Source organism: Bombina bombina, chromosome 6 (genome assembly GCF_027579735.1).
Source record: "Bombina bombina isolate aBomBom1 chromosome 6, aBomBom1.pri, whole genome shotgun sequence".
Taxonomy (NCBI): domain Eukaryota; kingdom Metazoa; phylum Chordata; class Amphibia; order Anura; family Bombinatoridae; genus Bombina; species Bombina bombina.
Window position 1 is genome coordinate 930,154,545 of NC_069504.1, and position 12,043 is coordinate 930,166,587.

Below are 12,043 nucleotides of genomic sequence, written 5' to 3' on the forward strand. Positions count from 1 at the left end.
TAAGATCAAGCGTTCAATTTCCAAGCAGTCAGCTTCAGAGAAGTTAGATTTTGATGTTTGAAAGGACCCTGAATCAGAAGGTCCTGTTTCAGAGGTAACGACCAAGGTGGACAGAATGACATGTCCACCAGATCTGTATACCAAGTCCTGCGTGGCCATGCAGGCGCTATTAGAATCACTGATGCTTTCTCCTGTTTGATTCTGGCAATCAATCGAGGAAGCATCGGGAAAGGTGGAAACACATAAGCCATCCTGAAGGTCCATGGTGCTGTCAAGGCATCTATCAGGACCGCTCCCGGATCCCTGGATCTGGACCCGTAGCGCGGAAGCTTGGCGTTCTGTCGAGACGCCATGAGATCTATCTCTGGTTTGCCCCAACGTGGAAGTATTTGGGCAAAGACCTCTGGATGAAGTTCCCACTCCCCCGGATGAAAAGTCTGACGACTTAAGAAATCCGCCTCCCAGTTCTCCACTCCCGGGATGTGGATTGCAGACAGGTGGCAAGAGTGAGACTCTGCCCAGCGAATTATCTTCGATACTTCCATCATTGCTAGGGAGCTTCTTGTCCCTCCCTGATGGTTGATATAAGCTACAGTCGTGATGTTGTCCGACTGGAACCTGATGAACCCCCGAGTTGCTAACTGGGGCCAAGCCAGAAGAGCATTGAGGACTGCTCTCAATTCCAGAATGTTTATTGGAAGAAGACTCTCCTCCTGATTCCATAGTCCCTGAGCCTTCAGAGAATTCCAGACAGCGCCCCAACCTAGTAGGCTGGCGTCTGTTGTTACAATTGACCAGTCTGGCCTGCTGAATGGCATTCCCCTGGACAGATGTGGCCGATAAAGCCACCATAGAAGAGAATTTCTGGTCTCTTGAATGGAATGAAGGACACGGCATGCATTTTGAAGTTTTGTTAACCTGTCCTCTGTCAGGTAAATCTTCATTTCTACAGAATCTATCAGAGTCCCCAGGAAGGGAACTCTTGTGAGTGGAAAGAGAGAACTTTTCTCTTCGTTCACTTTCCATCCATGCGACCTTAGAAATGCCAGTACTATCTCTGTATGAGATTTGGCAGTTTGAAAGCTTGAAGCTTGTATCAGTATGTCGTCTAAGTACGGAGCTACTGAAATTCCTCGCGGTCTTAGTACCGCCAGAAGAGTGCCCAGAACCTTTGTGAAGATTCTTGGAGCCGTAGCCAGTCCGAATGGAAGAGCTACAAACTGGTAATGCCTGTCTAAAAAGGCAAACCTTAGATACCGGTAATGACTTCTGTGAATCGGTATGTGAAGGTAAGCATCCTTTAAATCCACTGTGGTCAAGTACTGACCCTCTTGGATCATGGGCAAAATTGTTCGAATAGTTTCCATCTTGAACGATGGAACTCTTAGGAATTTGTTTAGGATCTTTAAATCCAAGATTGGCCTGAAGGTTCCCTCTTTTTGGGAACTACAAACAGATTTGAGTAAAACCCTTGTCCTTGTTCCAACCGCGGAACTGGATGGATCACTCCCATTAATAAAAGATCTTGTACGCAGCGTAGAAACGCTTCCTTCTTTGTTAGGTTTGTTGACAACCTTGACAGATGAAATCTCCCTCTTGGGGGAGAGGATTTGAAGTCCAGAAGGTATCCCTGAGATATGATCTCTAACGCCCAGGGATCCTGAACATCTCTTGCCCAAGCCTGGGCGAAGAGGGAAAGTCTGCCCCCCACTAGATCCGGTCCCGGATCGGGGGCCCTCAATTCATGCTGTCTTAGGGGCAGCAGCAGGTTTTCTGGCCTGTTTGCCCCTGTTCCAGGACTGGTTAGGTTTCCAGCCTTGTCTGTAGCGAGCAACAGCTCCTTCCTGTTTTGGTGCAGAGGAAGTTGATGCTGCTCCTGCTTTGAAATTACGAAAGGAACGAAAATTGGACTGTCTAGCCTTGGCTTTGGCCTTGTCCTGAGGCAGGGCATGACCTTTACCTTCTGTAATGTCATCAATAATCTCTTTCAAGCCGGGCCCGAATAAGGTCTGCCCTTTGAAAGGAATATTAAGCAATTTAGATTTAGACGTAACATCAGCTGACCAGGATTTTAGCCACAGAGCTCTGCGTGCCTGAATGGCGAATCCTGAATTTTTAGCCGCAAGTTTAGTTAAATGTACTACGGCATCTGAAATAAATGAATTAGCTAACTTAAGGAATTTAAGTTTGTGTGTGATGTCATCTAGTGTGGATGATTGAAGTGTCTCTTCCAGAGACTCAAACCAAAATGCTGCTGCAGCCGTGACAGGCGCAATACATGCAAGAGGTTGCAATATAAACCCTTGTTGAACAAACATTTTCTTAAGGTAACCCTCTAATTTTTTATCCATTGGATCTGAAAAAGCACAGCTATCCTCCACTGGGATAGTGGTACGCTTAGCTAAAGTAGAAACTGCTCCCTCCACCTTAGGGACCATTTGCCATAAGTCCCGTGTGGCGGCGTCTATTGGAAACATTTTTCTGAATATAGGAGGGGGTGAGAAAGGCACACCGGGTCTATCCCACTCCTTAGTAACAATGTCAGTAAGTCTCTTAGGTATAGGAAAAACGTCAGTACTCGTCGGTACCGCAAAATATTTATCCAACCTACACATTTTTTCTGGGATTGCAACTGTGTTACAATCATTCAGAGCCGCTAATACCTCCCCTAGTAACACACGGAGGTTCTCAAGCTTAAATTTAAAATTTGAAATGTCTGAGTCCAGTTTATTTGGATCAGAACCGTCACCCACAGAATGAAGCTCTCCGTCTTCACGTTCTGCAAACTGTGACGCAGTATCAGACATGGCCCTTGCATTATCAGCGCACTCTGTTCTCATCCCAGAGTGATCACGTTTACCTCTTAGTTCTGGTAGTTTAGCCAAAACTTCAGTCATAACAGTAGCCATATCTTGTAATGTGATTTGTAATGGCCGCCCAGATGCACTCGGCGCTACAATATCACGCACCTCCTGAGCGGGAGATGCAGGTACTGACACGTGAGGCGAGTTAGTCGGCATAACTCTCCCCTCGTTGTTTGGTGAAATATGTTCAATTTGTACAGATTGACTATTTTTTAAAGTAGCACCAATACATTTAGTACATAAATTTCTATTGGGCTCCACTTTGGCATTAACACATATAGCACAGAGATATTCCTCTGAATCAGACATGTTTAACACACTAGCAAATAAACAGCAACTTGGAAATACTTTTCAAAGTAATTTACAAATAATATGAAAACGAACTGTGCCTTTAAGAAGCACAGAAAATATTATAACAGATAAAATAATTAAGTTATAGCATCAATCTTTGTCAGAATATACAGTTTTAGCAAAGGATTGTTCCCCTCAGCAAATGATAACTAACCCAGGCAGCAGAAAAAAATACACAAATAAACGTTTTTTATATCACAGTCAATACAATCAGCACAGCTCTGCTGTGAATGATTACTTCCCTCAAAAAAGACTCTTGAGATCCCTGAACTCTGTAGAGATGAACCGGATCATGCAGGAAGAAAATGAACCTCTGACTGAGTTTTTCTGATGCATAGTGAAAGCACCAAAATGGCCCCTCCCCCACACACATAACAGTGAGAGGGATCAGTGAACTGCTCTAATTTAAATCAAAACTATTGCCAAGTGGAAAAAAAGTGCCCAAAACATTTTTTCACCCAGTACCTCAGAGAAAAAAACGTTTTTACATGCCAGCAAAAAAACGTTTTACCTCAATAATTAATTGTCATTTAAAACCTATTGCAAGTCCCTGCAAAATAGGTTAAGTCTATGTATACAGTTTAAAAGCCAGAGAAGTACCATTTCCCAGAAAACTGAAGTGTAAAATATACATACATGACAGCCTGATATCAGCTACATCTACTGCATTCAAGGCTGAGTTTACATTATAACGGTATGGCAGGATTTTCTCATCAATTCCATGTCAGAAAATAATAAACTGCTACATACCTCTTTGCAGATTAATCTGCCTGCTGTCCCCTGATCTGAAGTTTACCTCTCCTCAGATGGCCGAGAAACAGCAATATGATCTTAACTACTCCGGCTAAAATCATAGAAAAACTCAGGTAGATTCTTCTTCAAATTCTACCAGAGAAGGAATAACACACTCCGGTGCTATTATAAAATAACAAACTTTTGATTGAAGATATAAAAACTAAATATATCACCATAGTCCTCTCACACATCCTATCTAGTCGTTGGGTGCAAGAGAATGACTGGGGGTGACGTAGAGGGGAGGAGCTATATAGCAACTCTGCTGGGTGAATCCTCTTGCACTTCCTGTAGGGGAGCAGTTAATATCCCACAAGTAATGATGACCCGTGGACTGATCACACTTAACAGAAGAAAAAGGTATTGTAGTGATTCCTCAATATCAAGGCATCACTGCAATACCTTAAAAGCTGCTGGAAGCGTTCAGGATCACTTCCAGAGCTTCAAACCCTAGAGGACGTCCTTGGTCGTTAAGTGACCTCCTAATGAGGATGTACCTGGCACGTCCTTGGTCGTTAAGGGGACTTAAAATCCAATTTTTTTTCTTTCATGATTTAGATAGGAAATGCAATGTTAAATAATTTTCCAATTATCTATTTTGTTTTGTTTTCTTTGTTGAAAAGTACACTTAGGTAGGCTCAGAAGTTGATGATTGGTGGCTGCACATTTATGGCACTTGTCATTGGCTTTCGGCTAGCTCCCAGTTGTGCATTACTACTCATTCAACAAAGGATACCAAGAGAATGAAACAGATTATATAATAGTAGTACATTGGAAAGTTGTTTAAAATTGTATGATATATCTGAATTATGAAAGAAAGAATTTTGGTTTCATGTCACTTTAAGGCAGCTAGATGCGGGGGGGGGGGGGGGTTAAGCCCTAGAAACCCACTGCTTGCTCTTTCAAAAAGGTGTGTGTCTTGGGGGTATAAAGTAAAAGTACACATTGAAAAAAAAATAAGTCATGAAAATTGCCTACAGACCACCAGGATACTTGTTTTTAAGCCCAGAAGCCCAAATATAAGTTTTAATAACCAGATGTTCACTGTGGGAATACTAATCACCTGGCGTGAATAAATGTCCATTTCTTTTAAAAAAAACTAATGGAAACCCCTTCGTGCAGATCGAAGTTACATAACTATACTGAAAAGCCCCTATTTATATCAGGATACCTTTTTTTATTTCTTTTTACTATAGAGTTTAGCAGAAAGAGCAGACATGCATTATTGTTTATAACAAGAGGGCTTAAATGTGAGTAGCATCTGAAAACTGCAAAACAGCTCAGCACGGTGATGGAAATGACTCAGCCTTTAATGGGTTAAAGGGAGAGCAACGTCTAAATTAAATTTTCATGATTCATATAAAATATGTAAGTTTAAGCAACTTTCCAGTTATCAAATAATCAATTATTAACAATTTTGCTTTATTTTCTTTCTTTGGTATCCTTGGTTTAGAGTATACCTAAATATGCTCAGGAGCAGGAATGCATTTCTGGGTGCCAGCAGATGATTGGTGGCTGCACTTATATGCAGACACTTGTCATTTGCTAATCAGCTATTGTACTCAGCTAGCTCCCAGTAGTGATTTGTTGCTCGGAAGCAGACTTTTTAAAAAAAGGATACCAAAAGAACAAAGCAAATCTGATAATAGAAGTAATTTGGTAAATTTATATCCCTGGGTTTTTCATTCCTGACCTCAGGTCTCCCTAACAGGCCAGGTTTTTAGGATTACCTTGGGTGAGAGCAGATAAAATAAACATGTTTACTAATCAGCTGATTATTTTCCCTGTGCTCTAGTTCAGACATTCTGAAAACCTGGCCTGTTAGGGAGTCCTGGGGAAAGGTTTGAAAACCCCTGCTCTATCTGAATCATAAAAGTTTAATTTTGGCATGACCTTTAAACCTGCCATAATGTTCCATCAGTCATGGCACTAATAACTGAAGAACCAAAGTTTTGACTCACTTTATCGATTGGTCTAAAGTTGAGTATAGGCTGGAATTGAGTTGTAACAACTAACAAGTTCAAATTAAATGTATTACAATTAAAGTATGCCCCTCTTATATGATAATATGTATTACTACTTCAAAGTAATATATTATTCTTACCCGACAAATGTACTGGCTTTGGGGGCCTGGGGAAAAAGTCTTGGACCGTATAATGGTACTTCCTCTCATGAACTGGGCCTGCACAGGATTGGTTGATCTCTTATCTTTCGGCCGAACAACATTAGAAGATTGGGTGAGGCCTTCAGTGTTTGTCTCTTTATCCACCTAAAAAAATAAAAGCTTAGTAAAATAGACTTCCCATCGTGATTACATTTTTTGTGCAATCAAATAGCTGTAATTTTTGGGGGCAAAAATGTTTTACAAGAAGTTATTATTTCATGTTTCCCTCTTGCAAACAAGGTTTAATCACAATCTTACACTTCACTTTAGCAGATCATTTCGAGTGATCACAATCTTCAAATGCTTCTGTTAATACCCCTGAAGCTCAAAATTTTTACCTCCCACAACAGAGAATTGTTATCTTTGTTGTTAATCAGAATAAAGCACAAAAATGTAGTTATAAAGGTTAAAAAAGGTGCATTTGTAACCTCCCCAACTCAAAAGGAAACATTTATTTGTTTAATCTAAAGAGTAATTGAAAAAAAAAAAATACTTTTTAAAAATATATTCATCTATTTAAAATATGTTTTAGCTACCTTAAAGGGATATTCCGGTCAAAATCTGTCTGTCTATCTATCTATCTATCTATCTGTCCGTCTGTCTGTCTATCCTACAGAAATGTCTCTATCTGTCCTATAATGAAGTTTAGAATCACCAAATCGAAATGTGCTATTTCTATGAAACATAAGAAATACAGTATAATTTCACACTGTACAGTCATACAGAAGGAAACACAACATTCAGTTACATTGTAAATAAAAAAAATGATTGTCCTGTAATTAATTGTATTCACATCTGAGGCATGTTTAGTAAGTTTAGGGAGAATCAAGCCTATAAATTCTGTGTATATTTCTACTTTATGTGCTGGTCCTCTTGCATAGCACAGCACAGTGCTGTGAATTTTTATCATATAAAACATCCCTTCTTGGGTTACAGTTATTTAAGGGCATAAGAGTATTTTGGTGCAGAAGAGTTTTGCCCTTAATTTCTGTCATTATTGCAATGAAATTAATAGTTATAATATAATAACAATGCAGCTCTATTAGAGGAGAACAGTCAGCCTTATTATTTGTTGATGTTTGAAGTCAGAGGTTGTAATGTAGAATTTTAATGCATTCTCAGGCAGAGCTGAAAACCAACGTGTACAGTGCATAATTAATCCTTTAAATACTGGCCCCAAACAAACCCTTTAGTTGTGGGAACAGGGACACTCCTTTTGTTTGATTCCAATTAGCAAGTAAACCTTTGATGTACAGTGAAAGAAGTAAGGAAAATGTATTAAACCACAAACCAGCCCAGCCCATCCTAGAAATTTCTTTAATGTTTGGTTCTGTGGGGAACACATTCTCTATATTCATAAACCTTCTCACCTTTACTGGTGCTGATTCATAGTCCCCTTGTACATTTAAGTCTTCTGGTTCACATTGTATATTTTCTTCATATTCCTCGTCTCCTTCATTTTCACTACCACAGTCTTGATCCTCTACAATATTTTGCTCCTCAGACCTGGTAAAGAAGGTACAGGTGTTTTTTTTTTTTAAATATATATTTATACTTGTATATAGAATCCACATTACAGGTACAAATGTCTAAATCTGGATTCCAAAATCCAAAATTATTCTGAAATCCAAACTTTTTAATCAGTATTATGTATTTAAAATTACATTTGTTTCCTGCCTGTAAGTTACAATCGTCTCTGCCTGTGTCTTTGTTTTATTTATTTTTTTGTGTTCTAAAATGCAAATAAATAAAAGTCTATATTTATTTAAAACAATAAATATTACCTTTCTAATTGCAATACTGTACTATCTTTTTGATAAAGGGTTTTCTACCTGTATTTTTAAAGGTTAATGATAACACTAAACCACTAGATGGTGCAATTTCCAAACATTTAATGGAACAGGATAAATGGAATTTTCTTTTTAATTGCAGATTTTTTGTTCCATAACTAAAACACCCTAAAATATTGTTTTATACCGGCTGCTATTTTCTGCACTTCTGCATAATAAACTCATACAAAATATATAACAAAAGGGCACTTGAAAGTATTTAAAAAAATCATAATGATAGGAACTATTCAAAATATTTACTATAGTCTTTGCAGAATCAGACAATTTTCATAAACTGCCAAGTACAATTTAAAATATCAAATAACCATCATCTTATCATTTTAAGGCTACACCACAAATAAGTGATAAAACAACATTCCAAAGCAATATTTTCTCTAACAACAAACAATAATAGGCTTAACCGAGAGCAGCATATTCACATTGTCACTGCGAGAAACTGACGCACAATGACTCAGTAGTGGTTAGCATTTGCTTTCACAATAACAGAAAGTATGCATGGCAAATTAATTGTAGCAATATGATAGATCATATGATGATCATTTTATATAGAGTCAGTTTATTATTAATCAAAAGTATTATGTTTATCAAAGAAAACCACTCTTTGTTCTTGTTCTAAGATTTAAATAAATGCAAGCTGTGACTAGATTTATATCCCTTCTATCATAGAACAGATGATTATAATCCAGGATAGCTTTATGTTTTCTACATCTACTTAAACTGACATGAAAGTAAAACTTTAATTAAGTCAGATAGAGCTTATCATTAAAAAAAAAACACACACACAAAAACTTTTCAATTTACTTATATTATAAAATTTACTTAAAGGGACATAAAACCCCAAACATGTCTTTCATCATTCAGATAGAGCATGCATTTTTAAACTGCATACAAAGAGAGAAGTGCTCTAGCAGGAACGAACAACAGCTCATTAGCTAGTTCTATGGCGATTTACCACCAAGTAACAACCTCTTTTAGACCAGTGTGTTTTTCACAGAGTAGAACTTTCCTGAAGTACATCAGTCTGATCCCACCAAGTAAGGTCGGTTCAGCCCTGAAATACCAGGCAATTCTCCTATGAACAAGGAACATGACAACACCAGACTACCGTTTCTTAATTCTTTTATTAGAAAAATAATCATATATGCATATATACAAAATAAAATCATAATAACAAATGCAAACAAAATATCTCTTGTTACAAAACTGAAATATTGACCCAAATCTTTGTCATCAGAAAAAAAAAAAAAAAAAATCAAAATGCAAACATTAAACTTAAATAATCACACAAAATAAAATTAAACATATTTCAAATACAGAAAAAAAACAACTGGAGGAAAAAAAAAATAATAAAAAAAAAAAAAAACTAAATAATCCAATCCTTCCACTTCTTTGTCTTCCAGATGCCTTCAGAATCTAATTCCCCATATCGCCTCCTATCAAAAGAAAAATACAAAAACAACTTCCCACGGATCATACCCACACAATTACCTACAGTAACTACCTCTTTCTTAAAAATCAAAATATTACGCACATCCCACAACACCTCCTTCACACAACATGCCAACAACCATATCAATCTTGCTTTCTCCTTTTCCACACCACTTCCACACAAACCATACATCATCATATTAAAAGTAAAAAACTGCACTCCAGTCAATCCCTTAATCATCCTTTTCAAACTTCTCCAAACATCCCTAGCATACTCACAATTCCAAAACAAATGAATAACACTCTCGCTTTGAAAACAACCATCTCTAGGACACACTTCTGAAGCCACTAAACGACGCATTCTCTGAAAATCCCTTGTTGGCAAACACTTATGCACACTCATCCAACTAATATCTTTCTGCCTATTCATCAAATACTTATTACACACATTTTTCCATACCAACACACATTCATTTTCATTCAAACCCCCAATCAACTCAAGACCTTCCTTCTTCTCCAACATTTTCAACACCATTCTGTTTGCACACCACATCTCCCTACTAACATTCTCCAAACCATATTTTTTAATCCAACATTCCACCCTTACATAAAACCACGGAACAGCAAAACATACCGGTTTCTTTCTATCAATCTCAAATAAACCATATCGTCTTAAAACATTTCCACAAGCATATTTTACCATACAACCAGCCATGCTATCCTTACCACTCAGAACCACACACCTACTAACATATTTCACAGCCAAAAATCTCTCCACATTTGGAAAACCCTTACCACCAACATTCTTACTCTTAACAACAACATCTCTTTTCAAACGCTCCATACCAGAACTCCAGAGAAAAGAAAACAACACTCTCAAAATTCTCCGAAAAATCCTCTCAGGTGGCGGAAAAACTAACGCCAAATATAACATAATAGGGATCAAAACCGATTTAATAACTAACATTTTTCCTTCCAAAGATAAAGTCCTTAAAGACCAAAACTGAAGTTTTCTACTCACTTTATCAAAAACATTCTCCCAACTTTCCAAGCCTTTCAAATCCACATCAAATTTCACACCCAACACCTCAATGGCACCTTCAGTCACAGGCCATCCACAGGAATCAATCTCCCTATCATTACCAAAAACTTTAACTTTACACTTATTCCAATTAACTCTGAAACCACTTGCCATACAAAAACATTCAACTAAAGTTTTCACCCTCCTCAAACCAGCCTGAGTCTCACATACCACACTCACATCATCCATATACCCAATCACTTTTAAACACCTTCCATTACTACCAGGAACACTCACACCTCTAACTAATTTATCCTTCCTCAAACTAGTTAATAATGGCTCAATGACACATACAAATAACACAGGAGACAAAGGACATCCTTGACGCACTCCAGATTTAACACAAAATTCCTCAGTCAAAAAACCATTAACCTGGACTTGACTCACAATATCACTATACAAACATTTAAACCATCCAATAATCTTACCAGAAAAACCTAAAAGTTCTAAAACATGAAACATAAAATCATGCACTACCCTATCATACGCTTTTTCAAAATCCACAATAGCAACAGACCTCATCCTCTCCCTCACATACCACAGTACATCACGTAGTAACAACAAACTTTCAGAAATCTGACGCCCAGGAACAGCACACACTTGCTCTTCACCCACAACCTTAGCAATCACTCCACGCATTCTATTTGCCAACACCTTTGCAATAACCTTATAGTCAACATTCAACAATGTAATTGGCTTCCAATTCCTCACATCTCTCTTATCACCCTTTTTAAATAACAAAACAATCAAACCTTTCCTCATTGAAACAGGCAAAACATTCATTCTAAAAACAAACTTACAAACATCCAACATATCCACCCAATCAAATTCCAAAAACAAGTATAAAATTCAACAGGCAAACCATCACAACCAGGTACCTTCCCATTCTTAAAACTCCTAACAACCTCTGCAATCTCATCCAAACTTAGATCCCTTTCTAACAAATCATTATCATATTTTTCCAACTTAACCTCAATGTTTTCCAACAACTCATTTTCCAATAAAACATCTCGTTTTGACTTATACAGCTCACTGTAAAACTCATGAACTTCACGCAAAACACCATCCGTACCATTAACTTCATACTCAACCTTATCAAAAACACTAACAAAACCAGTCTTTCCTTCAAAAGCTTTCTTAAAAAAATATTTACTACAAGACTCATCCTTTTCCATTTTCTCCAATCTTGCCATAAAAACAATTTTCTTTCCTTTTTCATACATACACTTTTAAACTATCTTTCTTGCTTCAGCAATTTCCTCATGCACATCAATACCACAATTTCTCAATTCATACAAATACAACAACCTCAGATACCATTTATCATACAACTCCCTTTCCATTCTAGCTTTCTCACAGCCTTTCTTAATAAAAAAACCTCTTTATTTCCACCTTCAACCATTCCCACCACATAAGCACATTACTAAAATCACATTTTCTTTCACGCCACCTTTCATACATCCAAACAAACTGACGCTTAAACTTCTCATCTTCTAACAAATCCACATTCAGT

General features: G+C 37.5%; 1 protein-coding gene across 1 annotated transcript in view; it reads right to left on the reverse strand.

Moving 5' to 3' along the window:
- WWC1 (WW and C2 domain containing 1) overlaps nt 1-12,043 on the reverse strand; it is a 425,359-nt gene that overhangs the window by 44,221 nt on the left and 369,095 nt on the right. The window contains exons 18-19 of the mRNA XM_053718574.1: nt 7,542-7,677; nt 6,112-6,276 (exon numbers count right to left, since the gene is read on the reverse strand). Coding sequence (XP_053574549.1) covers nt 6,112-6,276; nt 7,542-7,677 — 301 coding nt within the window. The remainder of the gene's footprint in view (nt 1-6,111; nt 6,277-7,541; nt 7,678-12,043) is intronic.